The sequence below is a fragment of the Urtica dioica genome, chromosome 1, assembly GCF_054948205.1.
Source record: "Urtica dioica subsp. dioica isolate 48M chromosome 1, U.dioica_male_clone48M_v1_H2, whole genome shotgun sequence".
Classification (NCBI taxonomy): Eukaryota; Viridiplantae; Streptophyta; class Magnoliopsida; order Rosales; family Urticaceae; genus Urtica; species Urtica dioica.
This window is the reverse complement of record NC_142756.1, coordinates 17165033-17181595: the sequence shown is the minus strand read 5'-3', so window position 1 is coordinate 17181595 and position 16563 is coordinate 17165033. Positions and strand designations below refer to the sequence as shown.

Genomic DNA, 16563 nt, shown 5'->3' with positions numbered 1-16563 from the left:
GAGCACTTTTTATCATATTGAATGCTCTACGTTCTTTTTAGAATAAAACAAGCATTTTACCCGAGCATTTTAACGGGAATTAAATTTCATAAACTTATAATATTTTGAAGAAATTTAGGTTTTACGTTGTTAAAGATATATTTGAAAAATTGTAATGGACTATAAAATACACGTGTGTACTTTGAAAGAAAATATATGTAATAATAAATAATAAAATTTTAAGCTATAACTGTGACCTTTTATTCATATTCATAAAAAGATGATTATATATAAATTATGACATTGTGTTTTTTTTTTTTTTTTGAGCAAACACCTAGTACTGGTTTTATTTAAGACCCTGAATGGGTTTTGGCCAAATCAGCCATGATAGCAGAGTTAATACAGGGAGGTGGTTCATTAAACCAAGTAGCAGAAGAGGAAGACAATAAATTACAACGTGCCAGACAGTGGGCAACATTATTACCAGTCCTCCGAATAAAATTAAAAGCCGAACAGCTCCACTTCGCCATGGTTTGGATGTCTTCGATGATGAAGCCTTCCTCTTCGGGGACCTCTTCGTGAGAGCAAATAAGTCTGATTGCCGAACTCGAGTCCGATTCCGCGACGCAAGGTGCGAGCCCCCATCTGATTGCAAAGTTCAAACCCTCTCGCAGAGCCTCCAATTCTGCCCCCAGGACCGACGCCGCCCTCGGTCTGGATTTGCTAATGCCCGCAACGAAGTATCCCCTCGAATCACGGACGCAGCCACCCAGACCCATCGTCCCGCCCTCCGTAGGAAAGGCCGCGTCGACGTTAATCTTCCAGCAGTGTTTCTGGGGGGGAGACCAGTGAGTATTATTCGCCAGCTGGGACTGGTTCTCTTGAAGATTGTTGAATCGCAAAGAGTCAGCTAACACCGTGCTTGCCCGCTGGAAAGCGTGGCCAAGGTCACACCGGGAATTGTGGATCTTCTTGTTTCTTTGGTTCCATATTTCCCATAGCAGCACTGCAAGGATAGAGACTTGTTTAATCTCCAACGTCCTCGCTACGACCATGAGAATGTCTCGGAACCGCATATGAGGATTCGAGTCTCTAACATCTTCAAAAGGAGATCGGGACCAGGCTTCTTCCACCAGCGGACAAAAGATTAAGGCGTGTGCTGAGGACTCCCACATGCCCCCACAGAATGGGCACTCAGGTCTAACTGGAACATGTCTCTGAGCCATATTCCCACGCGTGGGCAGAAACTCCTGACAAGCACGCCACAGAAAAATCTTAATCTTCGGAGGGACCTGCAGTGCCCAGATTTTCACCCAAACTTCGTCAGACCGATGATTCGAGGAGCCCGCCCCGTCTGTTGCCTTGCTGTTCTCGCGGGCTTTATAGTAACCCCCTTTAACCGAATATGCCCCGTGCTTGTCGAAATGCCAGGTGATCGAGTCGCGATTGGCATTCCTCGGGCGAGCTAAGGATAAAATCTTTTCGGCCTCGAAAGAGAGGAAAGAGTTACGCACGAGAGGGACATTCCATTCTCCAGTGGGAAGAAGGAGATCCCCGACCGTCACCTCGGGATTCAGGACCTGTGGCGACTGGACTCTGAAGCTGGCCGGGGATGGGATCCACCTGTCGGAGTAGACAGAGATGTTCTTCCCATCACCCACTCTCCACCTCCAGCCGTCGTTCACGAGCTCAATACCCCACAGATGACTTCTCCAAACATAAGAGCATCCCGACTTCTTTTTCCCCTCCAAAATCGACTTCCCCGGGAAATACTTCCCTGCCATAACCCTCGCTGCCAAGGACTGTGGAGACCGAGCCAACCTCCAAACTTGTTTTGCCAACAGAGCTTGATTAAATTCTCGGAGGCTGCGAAAACCAAGGCCACCCTCCTTCTTCGCACGGCATAACCTGTCCCAACTTTGCCAATGGAAACGATTTTTCCCTCCAGCTGTCCCCCACCAAAACTCCGCACAAGCTTTTTCAATTTCCTCACGCACCCCGTCAGGAATTTTGAACGAGCTCATAGTGTACGTTGGGATGGACTGAATCACCGCCTTTATCAGAGTCTCCCTTCCGCCCATCGATAATAATTTCTGTTTCCACCCGCTGATCCTCTTGACGACCCTCGTTCTAAGATATCCAAATTGGACATTCTTTGAGCGAAGGGAAAAGGTCGGTAGCCCCAAGTAAAGATCTATGCCATCTGAATGTCGCACTCCAAGCATTGTTTTGACCTTCTCGATTTGCGTCGGCATCGTGTTGGGGGAGAACGAGATGACCGATTTCTCAAAATTAACTAATTGGCTCGAAGCTATCGAGTATGCGCTGATGCACTTCAAGAGACTCCTACTTTCCCTCTCGTCGGCACGGAAAAAAACCAGGCTGTCGTCTGCGAAGAAGAGGTGGGACACCTGGGGGCTGCCTCTCGAGATTTGGATCCCATGAAGAAAACCGTGTTGGACCTGGTGATGGATCAAGGAAGAGAGCCCCTGAGCACACAAGAGAAATAAGTACGGGGAAAGCGGGTCACCTTGCCGGAGTCCACGAGAAGCAGAGAACGTCCTGGAAATCAAGCCGTTGACCAGGACCGAGAAACTCGCCGTAGAAACACAATTCATAACACGAGAAATGCATTTAGGACCGAACTTCATCATTTCCATCATTCGGCGAAGATACCTCCACTCGATCCGGTCGTAAGCCTTACTCATATCCAACTTTAAAGCCGCATAGCCGACTCGACCTCGGGAGCGGGAGCGAAGCCAATGATTGCATTCGAATCCCACCATGACGTTATCTCCTATGTTCCTGCCGGCCACAAAAGCACTTTGATTTTCATCTATCACATTTCCCATTGCCAATTTGAGCCGGTTTGTCAATGTCTTCGCCACAATTTTGTAGAGGATGTTACAGAGAGAAATCGGCCGGAAGTCGGTGATGCGGGAAGGTCTATCTTTCTTCGGAATAAGGGAGATGAGAGTCGAGTTCCAGCCAGCTACACTTCCTCCCTCATTCAAGATGCTGAGACAACTCCTCACCACATCACTCCCCACAATGTCCCAACTCTTCTGGAAGAAACACGCCGACCACCCATCCGGGCCCGGGGCCTTAGTAGGGTGCATATCAAAGAGAGCAGCCTTCACCTCATCTTGATTAAAATCGGCCACCATCAATCTTCGAAGATCCTCCGAGATGCCAGGGATGCCGGCTGGTATCCCCGCCTCAATGTCTTCAGCGCTCGGTCTCGAGGATTCGAAGAGATCTTGGTAGTGGTTGGCAAACACTCGAAGAAGGTCCTCGTCACCGGCGATCTTCAATCCTTCCTCGTCGTGAATACTCTCGATCCTGTTAATTTTCCTGCGGTGGTTGGCGTAGGCGTGGAATAGCTTCGTGTTCCTATCTCCGTGCGAGAGCCAATTCACTCTAGATCGTTGTTTCCAGTGAATTTCTTCAGCAGACAGGAGTTTTTCCAGTCTTCCATTGAGGGAGGCGAGCCGTTTGACGCAGGCTCCATGAGACTCGTCTTTTTTGCCGATTTGATCTCTTCCCTCACCTCCGAGATTTGTCTGGGAAGACTCCCAAACCTCTCCCTGCCCCAACTGGATAAGTCTTTGCTCAACACCTTCAGGTTTGTGGAGACCGCACCCACCGACTCAGCCGAACGAGACCTCCAGGTTTCTTCCACCTTATCCATGAAATCCTCCTCATAAAGCCATTTCTCCTCGAAGAAAAATCTGCGCTTTGATCGTTTTGTATGCCTTCTCACCTCCGGAGCTAGACGGAGTCTAATCGGACGATGATCTGACTTATAGTAGTCAAGATTAAAAGCTTCGAACTCTGGAAACATCCGAACCCACTCCTCATTGGCGCAGAAACGATCGAGGCGTTCTTGAATGAATCTCGGCGGGTCCTAGCCATTAGCCCACGTAAAGCGCTCCCCGTTGAAACCCAAGTCTTCCAGGCTGGACCTCTCAAGCGCCTCTTGGAATTCATACATGAGAGCCCAACTCCTTCTCGCTCCTCCGTCCTTCTCCTGGTCAAATAAAATTTCATTCCAATCTCCACCAACCAACCATGGTAAATCTTGCTCCCCATGCACAGTTGCTAGTCTCCTAAGGAGGTCCCAAGAGAATTTTCGGTATTCGGGTCTTGGGTTACCGTAAAAGCCCGTAAATCTCCATTCCTTATCAAGAGAACGCACTGTAGTATCGATATGGCCCGCCGAGTACGAGAACACTCGGACGTCCACGCTGCTTGCCCAGAAAATCATAAGCCCCCCACTCCTTCCCTTATTATCCACCACAAAGTGCCCTTCCATACCCAGCCTCTCTCTCCAACTATCACACTGATGACCAAACATTCTAGTTTCCGATAAAAATAAGACATCGGGAGACTCGTTGCGGACGAGCCTCTGAAGTTCCCGGAATGCATCGGGGCTGCCCAACCCCCGAGCATTCCAACAGAGGATATTCATTGTGACCGGCGGGTCTGGCTTCCTTCGCCAGCTCCCGCCGATCCCGGGTGACTCGCGTCCCCCGCAAATGAGCTATATTCCTCCTTCTTCTCCTTCCTTTCCGATGTCTGGGAGTTGTGATTGACTTCGGCCTCCTCCTCTGAGATACCCAGGCTTTGGAGGAGGCCCGTGCCTCCCTCGACCAGGTTTGCATCCAAATTAGCCCTCCCTTTCCTGCTGTACTTCTTGGGCGAGGCCCGGGCCGCACGCTTTAGAGAAGACACCCGCTTTCGAGGTCCCGCTCCTTCCAGCTCGCCCCCAACTGAAGCTTCCAAGGTCAGATCCACACGTCTCTTCTTCAAAGAATGAGCTTCAAGCCCCGACGCAACCTCAGAGACGGAGTCGAGGCTTTCTGCGGGGTTTCTTCTCAGGTTCCCAGAACAGTCCTTGCTCAAGTTAGACAGTTCCTGGGCTGGAGTGGGAATTGGCCTTGTGGGTAAGCCTATCTTGGGCTCGTTCAAATCCTTGGTAGGGGCTTGGTCGATTTTGGCATTTAGGTTGGGCTTGGGCAGGCCCAAATTCTGAGGTTGCTTAATACTTGCATCTTCCCCCTGCTGAACACGTGTTCTCTTATCTCCATCTTTCTCATTAAATAAAATATCTGGAGCACGTGCGCTGTTATCTCCAACAATATGTGAGTTCCCCATGCCCTTATCATTATGCCGCCGAATACTCTTGGAACTAGGAGGCGGCTCGAGTATTTTCGAGGCCATCCTCGAGTCTAGTTTTTCCTTTTCCCTAGACGTCTCCGATTGGGTCTCCCGGCCGAAACATGAGCGCCGGCTGTCCTCTGCATTCAGCCAAGGGCCAAGGGGCGACACCAGCGTGCCAGCCACGTCCGGGACCACCACCTCCGGACCTTTGCAACCCTCCTTCTCGTGTCCCAGCCGCCCACAGCCATAGCAAACCGGCGGAAGCTTCTCGTACTTAAAAGCGATCCACACTTTTTTCCCGTTCACCGGGATATACCGACCAGGACAAATAGGTTTGTCGATGTCCAAAACAATTTGGCAGCGGAAAAAATCGTTGAGAACTGATCGAAAACTTTCGTCCCAAGAGAAGCTGGCCAGGTTCCCAGCTGCTACTGCCAAACGCCGTAAATTTACTTCGCTCCTCGCTTGCAGGGGCACTCCGTAGATCCGAAGCCACAGCTTGATGGTGGAGAATTGGCAATCCTCCCAGCGCTGCGACTCCGGCCAACGTTCAAGCAAAAGAACCCCCCCGTGGAACGTCCAGGGGCCTTTATTTACCATCTTCGAGCATGCCTCCGGGGACGAGAACTCCAGGCCAACGTAAAATGACCCGGGTTTCTTTTCCAGCATCTTGATACGCCACTCCTTTTCATTCCACCACAGGCGGCGCAGGATCGAATTCAAGAGCCTCAGAGATCCCACCTTATGAGCCACCACCTTCCCTACCGCCGCGGCCCCCAGATGTAACGATAAATTCCTTTCCTTTGACCCCTCTCCCACAGTTCCCCAGTCCTCATCGTCCATGTTCAGACCTTCCGTCAAGTCCACTAACGATGTTACATCGTCCTTATTCATCCTTATGTCAGACGCTACGCTGAAAGAATTCCTATCCACCAACCAGACCTAATTATAAACAACGTCAACCTCTGGCCAGTACCCTTCCTAGGAAAAGCGACAAAGATCAGAGGGACAGAGCAAACAATCAGGCCCGACAGGTGTACGTAAAGCTTCTACGGTCTCTAGAAGAATAATCCTTCAGGATGGGCTCCTCTATGAGATAGATAGCATTTGTGACATTGTGTTTATATTATTAAGAAATGATTTTATATATGCTGAAAATAACAAAACTAAAATGTATCACGTATAAATAAGACTAAGAATTGATAATACACAAATTTAAATTGATTTACAAATAGAGAAACTCAATTTGGAATATATATATATATATATATATATATATATATATATATATATAAATCTTTAATCGGTCACAATCAATTTATGTTTATATTATTGTCCATATGAGTTGTATGTATATGTAACAACATTTATAGGAGATAAAAGGTTTATGTTTTATATAAAAAGAAATTTTTTAAATTGATATAGGAAAACACAATCCCTAACTTATGACTGTATGTGTGTATATAGATGATTTATAAGCAACTAAGCCATATCAAACTTATTATTTGCTAAGTAATCAATGTTTTGTTAATTATAATTAATTAGCCTCTGATTCTATTAAGTATAATTAAATTGACAATTTTTTTTTCCAAATAACTCAATTAATAGGCAGAAATTATTTGGACAAAGTTATCAATTTAATTGTAGTTTATAGAATCAATGATTGATTAAGTATAATTAACTAAACATTGGCTATTATGCAAACTTAAAGTTTTTATATGGCTATATAACTATACAACCCTATAAAAAAATAAGAAACTATTCTATCAACTATTATTTAAGTAATAAATTTTAACTTAAAAATAAATTTTGTTAGCTACACGAAACAAAAATATTTTATTTTTATTTAAGTTTCATAAATGTATTTTTAACTTGAATAATACGTCAGTACTCTCGGTACTCTCGGTAACCCTACAAAAATACGTCAGTACTCTCGGTTGCTTTCTCAAGATTTCCCGCCGTTTCAACATTCGTTGAAGAAGAAAAAAGAGTTTTGGAGTTCAAGAAAAAGAAAAGAAAAAGAAACAAGTGTTTTCTCTTCCTTCTTCGTTTTGTCTTTTGATTACCTTTTCGAATCCCTTATCCAGTGATTTCTCGTTTCCGTCAATGGAGCTTCGTTCTCGCACCACCAAAACCTCCACTCCCGTTGACGACGGTATTACAAAATCATTCTCTCTCTCTCTCTCTCTCTCTCTCTCTCTCTCTCTCAGTACCATTTTGATACTGTTAGTTTTCGATATCCACTCGTTAAAATAGTTCGAATTTGATTATCAATCTGACGCGGTTCACAACGCAGGCGATGGAGATCGAAGAAAAGACGAACACAACAACGTCTCTGATGATGATGATGATAGCGATTTCAGCGATGGAGGTAATAATTTTGAATGATAATTGAAACTTGAAAGTTCTTGCGGGTCTTAGGTAATTTGATTCTTGGAGTTTCGTCAAATATTTTTTTTTTCGTTATCTTTGATAGAATCTAAATTGATCTTAGTTTTAGATTATATGTTAAACTTTCTTGAAAATTGAAAGCAGATGATGATTATAATCGGAAAACCAACTCGCTGAAAAGGAAGGAGAGACCAAAGAATGATATCGAAGACGTCGATGATATTCCCGTGCCTAACAAGAATACGGGAAAAATTAAGGGCAGAAAAAAGAAGAAAGAGAAGCCGATTTTGATGTGGAATATATGGGAAGAGGCACAGGAAAAATGGCTCGACAAGAACGAAGATAAGGATTTCGATCTTGAAAAACAGGACGAAGTGATGATTGATTCTGCCGAAGCGCCTTCGGATATGAACGTGGAGTTGCTGAGGTACCAGAAGGAGTGGTTAGCCTGGGCTCTGAAACAAGAAAGCTCACCGATCAGAGGAGGAATTCTCGCCGATGAAATGGGTATGGGAAAGACCATTCAGGCCATAGCTCTAGTCCTCACCAAACGAGAGCTTTCCCGAGAAGCTTGTGCTTCATCGTCGCAATCCTCATCTTCCGGATCGACCAGACTCAAGGGCACACTCGTAATTTGCCCTGTGGTGGCCGTGAGCCAGTGGGTAGGTGAGATAGACAGGTTCACACTGAAGGGCAGCACAAAGGTTTTGGTTTACCACGGACCCAACCGAGAGAGGTACTCAAAGAAATTCTCCGAATACGATTTCATCATCACTACATATTCGATCGTCGAGAGCGAGTATAGAAAACACATAATGCCATCGAAAGAGAAGTGCCCTCTCTGTCATAAGCTGTTCGATGAGGCGATGATAAAACGGCACATGAATATTTTTTGCGGGAGAGAAAATATCATTTCGAAATTCAAACCGCCCAAAGCCCAAAAATGCAAGAACGTGCCTCCCGAGGGAAAATCGGCGCTTTATTCTGCAACATGGGAGCGTATCATATTGGATGAGGTGATTTCGCCTGATGTATCATCTTCGTTAGATGATTAATGTTCTGAAGTTTGTTAGTCTCCGTGTTTGCATTGGATAACTGGATAATACTTTCGTCTGAACAGCAATATTGTCAATTTTCTGTAGGCACACTATATAAGAAGTAGACACAGCAATACAGCGAAAGGTGTTCTTGCTTTAGAGTCCACCTACAAATGGGGTCTTAGCGGAACTCCCATTCAGAATTGTGCCAGCGAATTTTACTCTTTGGTAAGTTACTCTATGTTATATAATAATATATTATACAAGTTATTATCATCCTTTGAGCTAATAAGGTTTCAATTTACTGATTCAGATACGCTTTTTGCAAATTCTCCCATACTCGTTTTTCTTCTGTAAGGACTGTGACTGTATAGTTCTGGATCACAGGTATGGTTTGGTAACCCATTTCATTTCTTACTTTTAATTTTGATCCAAACAAAGTTTGCATAAAACATGAGTCTGATTATCTTATCCACACGTCTAACTTAGCATTCATTTCTTTTTATTTCGAGAAGTAAAGTCCTATTTTTTTCCTCCTGTCTGATTTTTTACTGTGATCCGTATCCCTCTCTGCAGATCCTGGACGCAATGCTCAAACTGCCCTCATAAAGTACATTTCTCTTGGTGGCATAAAGTGAGTATGCAGTTTATTGCTCTTTTTTCCCTACCTCTTTTTAGTATAATGCTAACCCACCACATCTTCAACTTTACTAGTACGTATCGAAGCAGATAGATTATAGAGGAGACAAAAGAAGAAGGGCAATGATATTGCTCAAACATAAAATTTTGAAGATGTCAGTGTTGAGACGAACAAAGAAAGGCCGTGCAGCTGATCTTGCACTCCCTCCAAAAATTGTAATTCCTAGCTTTATGTCTTCTCTTCTGACATTTTATCAAGTATGTCATGTAAACTGTCTGATGGGCTTTATCAAACTTACCGTAGATTACATTGAGGATGGACGCAATGGATGTAATAGAGAGCGATTATTACCAGACATTGTACACTAATAGCCGGGCCAAATTTGACGCGTACAGTAATCTCTCTCTATATATGTATATATATTTTGTTTCTTACAAGCGTAAACGGATAGTGTTGCTTACATTCTGTTTTCAACGTTTCAATGATTTAAAAACCTTATGTTTCGATCTTTTATCAATAAGTTGATTCTGTGATATGCTTATTGGAAACTGTCAAGTGTCGTTCTTCGTAATCTATCCATTGCCAAGCTGCATAACATAATGAAGAAATTAGATCCACTACCTAATTTAATGTGTGAATATTTATAAGAAAATGTTTACTATTCAATAATTTTGTGTATACTATTTAATAGTTGTGTTTACGTTTTGAAATCAGTCGTTTTCTAATTTTGTGGTTATTTTTAAAGATTCCCTGATATTGTTTCCATCTTACAGTTATGTAGAAGCTGGGGCGCTGAGGAATAATTATGCTCACGTATTTCAGCTTCTCACACGCTTGCGTCAGGTAATGTTTGTTGTAATGGGCTATTTTGTTAAATTTTAACGAATGATCTCTGACGCAAGAAGATATCTAGTTCATATATCATCTTCGATTCATGTTATGATGTTGCTAATTTTACTTCTATTTTCTGAATATATCAATTATAGGCAGTTAATCATCCGTATCTCGTGGAATATTCTGCAAGTGCGGGTAATGATATTGGCGAGAAAATATGTGGCATTTGTCATGAAGCAGCAGAAGATCATGTGGTCAGTCATTCTTGTTTCATCTCATGTTTCATTATAAACATGACAAATTATGGAATAAGGCCTCTAGAGACCTTTTAAATCCACTTTTCATACTTATGTACTAGCATGATCTTAATGACTGCTTCTAGAGAACTTTTCCGGGCTTTCTTAGTAGTTTTACCTTTTGATTTTTTAACTGTTCGTTAAATGTTCACTGCTAGATCTAAGCTATTTATTTAAGTTTTTAAAAGTGTATAGAAAAGTTTATCTTGTGAAGTCCCAATGTTTGTTCTTATAAGTTTATTTTAAGTTTTTAAAGGTGTATAGGAAAGTTTAATCTTGTGAAGTCCCAATGTTTGCTCTTATAATGTTTTCGAGGAATACACAATTCAGGGTATCTCGAACACAAATGACTTACAACTAACTAACTGAATATCTCTTGTCATAATCTTAATGACCCACACTAATGACTTACGTAGTGAAATATATAAATAAACGAAAAATTACTAATTTAGCCTTGCTAGTTTATCACTTTCCTTACAAAATAATGTGTTTTCGATATTTCAGGTGAATTCCTGTAAACATGTATTTTGCAAGGCATGTTTGATTTATCATTCCACATCATCTGGACAAGTCTCATGCCCAACATGCTCGAAGTTGCTTACTGTTGATCTGACATCGAAAGCAGAAACCAGCAATCAGACTGGCAAAATCTCCATCAAAGGCTTTAAGTCCTCCAGTATTCTAAACAGAATTCCGCTCCGCAATTTCAAAACAAGCACTAAGATAGAGGCTCTGGTGTGTGTTTCAGTTAATTTTCCGTACAATATTTAGTCTCATTGTGTTTTTAATGCTCTGATCAAATTCTCTGGGATTTCAGAGGGAAGAAATCAGGAATATGATTGAGAGGGATCCTTCTGCCAAAGGAATAGTCTTTAGCCAGTTCATATCTTTCTTGGATCTCATAAGCTACTCGCTCCAGAAGGTAAAACACTTGAAAAAAAATACGTCTTCATATCGGAAGAGAGATGCTTGATTATAAATAAATTGTCTATATGCCCCTTTTGCTAATTGTATCAGTTTAGCCTCCTTGAAGTATTAAAACCGTCGAAAATTGTAGGAGTCTTTCAAATCCCAAAACTAATATAAAATGTGTGTGAATGCAGTCGGGCGTGAAATTTGTTCGGTTGGATGGAAGCATGACAATGAGAGAGAAGGACGCTGCTGTTAAGACATTCTTCGAAGATGGGGAATGTAGGATTTTCCTGATGAGTTTGAAAGCCGCCGGCGTCGCTCTCAACCTCACTGTTGCCTCTCATGTTCGTAAAGTGAATTTTTTTTTATAACTTTATTTCATTATCGTCGAGCCAAATTTTGAGTTTGAACCTTTTCGGGCTCGTTTCAGATGTTCCTGATGGATCCATGGTGGAACCCATCCGTGGAGCGACAAGCACAGGCTCGGATCCATAGAATTGGACAGCATAAACCAATCAGGTTGGTCCATAATCTCTCTCCATACAGATAGGCTATGCTCTCGGGTTTTACGATGCAGTGGTTTGAAATGAAATCTTAATTTTAGCTATCCATATTTCCTTAAGTTTTCCCTCAAATTTTGTCTCCCTCGATGTTCCTCATTCCACATAACACAAAGAAAATGCAATATTGCTGCGACTATTCTATGACTGACAGTTTTTTTGGGGTGCAGAATTGTGAGGTTTATCATCCGGAACACGGTGGAGGATAGGCTTCTGAAGCTGCAAAAGAAGAAGGAACTGTTTTTTGAAGGGTAAGCTTTATGTTTGTCTGTTGGACTATTTTATTTGATTCTATAATAATTCCATGTCTTGTTTTGGGTTTTGGCAGAACTGTAGGTGGATCATCTGAGGCTCTTGGTCAGTTGGGTGAATCGGACTTACAAGATCTGTTCCGCTGAGAGCCATTTTGAAAATCAAATAGGCTCTCATGTATTGTGTTCGTACACACAATTATATCAATAGGTTTTCACAAATAAAAAAATAATGACATTACTGGGATTGAATTCATTTGATGTGTTTCATATAAGTATAGTACTGTATACGAGACGATAAACCCCTTTCTAAGTACATAAAATTAGAACACTTAAGCTAATAAACACTTCAGTTTGATCCACTCTCGAGGTCTTATGTCGCAAATGTGATTTTGATTCCATTTAATATCTTGTAAGAGATTAATCCAAACTCTATACAAATTTAGCTTTCAATGTCCGAAATACATCTTGATCTCCTAGCATAACTTAAATTTTCATCCAAAGTCTTTCTCTTTACAGATATATGTATTAAAAAAAAGGAAGAAGAAACATTGTTTAAATTTTCAAGTAAATGAAGAAACTACAAACGTACGATACTTTGTAATTTGTAGTTTATGACATTTATACCTACAAACTTAGATGGATATAGTCCCACATGGACAAAGAAAGTAGAGTAGAACTAATTTGAAGGAGTATAAATTGAGAATGAATTTCTATTACAAATCATACCTTTCTCGGCCTTTTGGCTAAGATCAAGTGTAGTATCTGTTCTTATCAGTTTAATATCTGATATATGGGCCAATGGCCCATACGATATTAAATTTATTTTTTAAGGGGGTGGGCCCACCACAGTAGCTTGCTGCTGGGGCCCACGAGCGTCGCCCATGCCTTGCACTACCGCTTGGGCCGGCGCACCCCTCCAAATCGAGTTAAATAATTCAAATCCAGGGATTGGATTATTTTCTGTGACATTTGGCTGAAAGTTAAAACGAAGAGTTGGATCAATATTTTTTTTTTTAAATCAAATTGTTACTCATTTATGGTATGAAGCAAGGATTAAAATCTCGCATCATCTCGCGGTCGTACCGCACTTTTATTTTTTGGGGTATCTCGTCTCGTACCATGGTATCTCGTGGTATTTGATGAACGTTCGGGATATCTCGTACCGTGTGGTATACCGCATTCCGTGGGATATACCGCCAAAAAAAGGGTATTCCGCGGGGTATTTAAACAACTTTTTAGTTATGATTTTGTATAAGTTTATGATACACAATCTATATTAATTTTAAAATAAAGTTTTCAAAATTCCAGACATGAAATTCTAAGTAGAGTACAAATCAATACACATGTAATATAGAGTTCTCAAGCAAAGTCACGCTAAATAAAGAAAACAAATAATTATACACATAATAGAGAGTTCTCACACAAAACAACACAAAATATAATAAATGTACTACAAACCAAACCAAAGCATAGTAAAAAGTAGAGTTCACAGTCATTGTCGTTACTCGTAGGTAGAGTGTCGAGGGCCCTGAAATGTATGAGGTTGTTGGTCTTGCATCAGGCAATATTCGTACCAAGTCATCATGTGAGCATATGTAGTCATATAAATCTCCACATGACGATCGTAATTATACTGATCTAATGCAACATAAATGAAGTATTTTGGGAAACCTGGTCGGTAATGAATACGAGGTTGGGGCTCATGTGGCTGGTAAAAATCCCTTAAAATGGGGGGAGAGACGGGGATGACGGGGATAGGTACGGGCACGGGGACTATCATCGGATACTCAGGATAAGTGTAAGACCCGCCATGCGGCTCAACTGGATGCGAGGATTCTGAGTCCTCCGGTGTAATCGAGAACCCACCGAAAAACTGTGACAATTGATCAACATCTTTGCTAGTAGAAGAGAATGATATTGCATCAGACAAACCTTCGTACGTATTGCCTCCATATCCTGACTCAAAAAAGGCTGGATTCAAGCAGTCGTATTCATCGTCCGTTTGTGGTACGCTATATTCACAACAACATCAACATCAACATTAACAACATCTAATTAAATAAATTACTACCTAAATTCGGATTTAAAAAAAAACATTTCAAAATCAAAACAACTTCAAGGTTAACAACATATAATTCAAATTACCAACTAAATTCGGAATAAAATAGAACTCATCACAATCAACATTAACATCATCAAATTATTCAAAATTACTACCTAAATTCGGATTATAATAAATTCATATCAACAATCCATTAAAAAATACTCAACAACCCATTAAAAAATTCATTCAAAATTCAACAAAAAAAATTAAATTTCAGTTTTGAACCTTACCTCGCGAGATCCGGGGGTACACGGCGAGATTTGAGCAGTTTTACACCTCCAGCGCGCGAGATTCGGGGGTAAACGGCGAGATCCGGCGAGATATACCCATATTTGGTCTTCAGCTTCGCGAGAAATGGGGCTCATCTTTCTCTTCTTCTTCCGCGGAAAACATGCGGAAATGAGGGAAAAGTTAGCAAAAACTAACTTAACTCGGACGAGATTCGATGGTATCACACACGCGAGATAAGGCGCGAGATTTCGCGAGATTTGACCAAACTCGCGAGATATACCCGTACCTCTCTCGCAGCCTTCCAAAATGCGAGATCTCGCGCGAGATACCCCCATCTCGCGCGAGATTTCAAACCTTGGTATGAAGTTTGCTATTATCATTGTACGTCACTCAAGTTTAAATTGTGAGTCCGGCAATAGTATCAAGTTTGCTATTATGGTATGAAATGACCCAAAGAGTTATTTATTGTTAAAATGATGTTTTGGCTTTTAGTTTATAAGTACAATGATAATATTTAATATCCCTGAATGTCCATTTAATCGAACTCATCACTTAAATGTCCATTTAATCGAACTCATCACTTAAATGTCCATTTAATCGAACTCATCACTTAAATGTCCATTTAATCTTAAAATGTATATTTGTGTCATTAAAAGAGTTTAAAAGAAAATTTAATTTTTTGTATTTTTTTCTAAGAATTCTTTGTACAAACGCGAATTAAGTGTTTAGCAAAATCACTAAGATTTCACAAATTAATGCATCCTAGCAACTTATAGTGTAATAACACTAATATACTCTTAATGTTTGGGTGAATTCATTTTTTCAAGATTTTAAAATAATTAATCTAGGTTTCCAAAATTTTAATCAACTATTTTTAATGCACTTTTCATATAGTGACGGCGATGGTAATGACGATCGACGTTGACCTTTGTTCTTCGACTCGATCAAGTCCTAAACCAAGTCAAAAGCTGTTGCGGCTCTCTCCTCTAGCAAACAGATCCCATAGCCACAAAATCCAAAGCCTAGGTGTCTACTCCCCGACCGTTTCCGTCTTCTCTGCGACTTTGCTCGATCGGAGTTATGTCCTTGACGCCGTCGGTGGTGAACCCTAGCCTCCCTCCGTCGTAGATCACAAGGACGATGCCGGATAGGCGAGAGTACGACCTTCTCAACACCGGTGATTGTGACAGCGCATTGGACGTAGCGGAGCGAGTAGGCACACGCGAGGTCCGAGATCTGAAGTTCTGAAATGAATAAGACGTTCGTCGAATATGACGACGGCGATCAAATAACAATGACGAGCGTTTTAGGGATCTTGGTCGAGAGAGAATTGTATGGTTTGAGTAATAAGAGAAGAAAGAATTTTGGTCGAGAGAGAATTCTACGGTTTAGGGGTATTTTTTGGATTTTTAAATTTTTTTTTGCTACTTTGCCTTAACTTTGAAAAATTTAGCTATTTTTTCATACTCATACTTAAAATGGCTAGATAGCCGCATGCTAAAAATAATCATTTTTCTATTGTACGACTAATTAAATAAAATTGAAATGAAAATAATTATAATTGGATATTGAATTAATGATATTGATTATTTTGGCCGTAAACTTTTTGTACGAAGAGAATAAATGACACAGTGAATTTTTCTTGAATAAAAAATAAAATGATTTAATTTATGCTTTATTTTTATTGGTTCACTTACTCGGTTCAAGGAAGTGAGACTAGGTCATGTGTGACATAGAATAGAATGAGTGTTTTTGCCTTGAATGGTGGTGATCATGGATCTACGTTTTGTGGATCATGAACTTACACTCACACTGGTCATTAGAACGCCATAAACATTTTTGCCTCTGTTAAAACTTAAAACACACTTCAATAAGCATCGTTGTTTAATTATTTTCGAAATAAGTATCTCTCTTTTTGGCACTCAGTATTGTTTTCTTATGATAAAAACCGAGACATTCCAAGTAGTTTTAGTGGCTTTATTATTCATTAGAATTTACTTGTGCCCACACACATTTATACACGATTTTTATATTATTGGTGAAGATTCTTGCAATGGTTCATCTTCAGCAAGGAGGAGACGTGTGAGAGAGTGAAGGTCTAGATCTAATAAGCTCATTTCTAGATCCAAAAGATTTGATCTTGGGATTTAAAGTTTTCATGT

The 16563-nt window shown here is 41.1% G+C and overlaps 2 protein-coding genes and 1 non-coding gene across 3 annotated transcripts; 2 read left to right on the top strand and 1 right to left on the bottom strand.

Annotated features, from left to right (window-relative positions):
• Positions 1 to 329: 329 nt before the first annotated feature.
• Positions 330 to 4450, bottom strand: LOC149407593 (uncharacterized). Its single transcript, XM_089620930.1, has 3 exons — positions 3903 to 4450; positions 3662 to 3761; positions 330 to 3566 (listed from the first exon to the last, which is right to left on the bottom strand). Exons 1-3 carry the CDS (start codon positions 4448 to 4450, stop codon positions 330 to 332), a joined length of 3885 nt encoding a protein of 1294 aa, XP_089477056.1.
• A 2645-nt stretch (positions 4451 to 7095) lies between these two features.
• On the top strand, positions 7096 to 12516 carry LOC149407592 (ATP-dependent helicase rhp16-like). The gene is made up of 16 exons (XM_089626804.1): positions 7096 to 7297; positions 7439 to 7513; positions 7678 to 8549; positions 8676 to 8798; positions 8884 to 8957; positions 9147 to 9204; positions 9285 to 9425; positions 9514 to 9599; positions 9984 to 10053; positions 10197 to 10298; positions 10845 to 11075; positions 11158 to 11262; positions 11444 to 11596; positions 11683 to 11771; positions 11983 to 12063; positions 12141 to 12516. The coding sequence occupies exons 1-16, from the start codon at positions 7249 to 7251 to the stop codon at positions 12208 to 12210; spliced, it is 2379 nt and encodes a 792-aa protein (XP_089482930.1). The 5' UTR covers positions 7096 to 7248; the 3' UTR covers positions 12211 to 12516.
• A 272-nt stretch (positions 12517 to 12788) lies between these two features.
• Positions 12789 to 12983, top strand: LOC149407591 (U2 spliceosomal RNA). The gene has a single exon (XR_016301883.1). It is a non-coding gene; the product is annotated as a U2 spliceosomal RNA (small nuclear RNA).
• The last annotated feature ends 3580 nt before the right edge of the window (positions 12984 to 16563 follow it).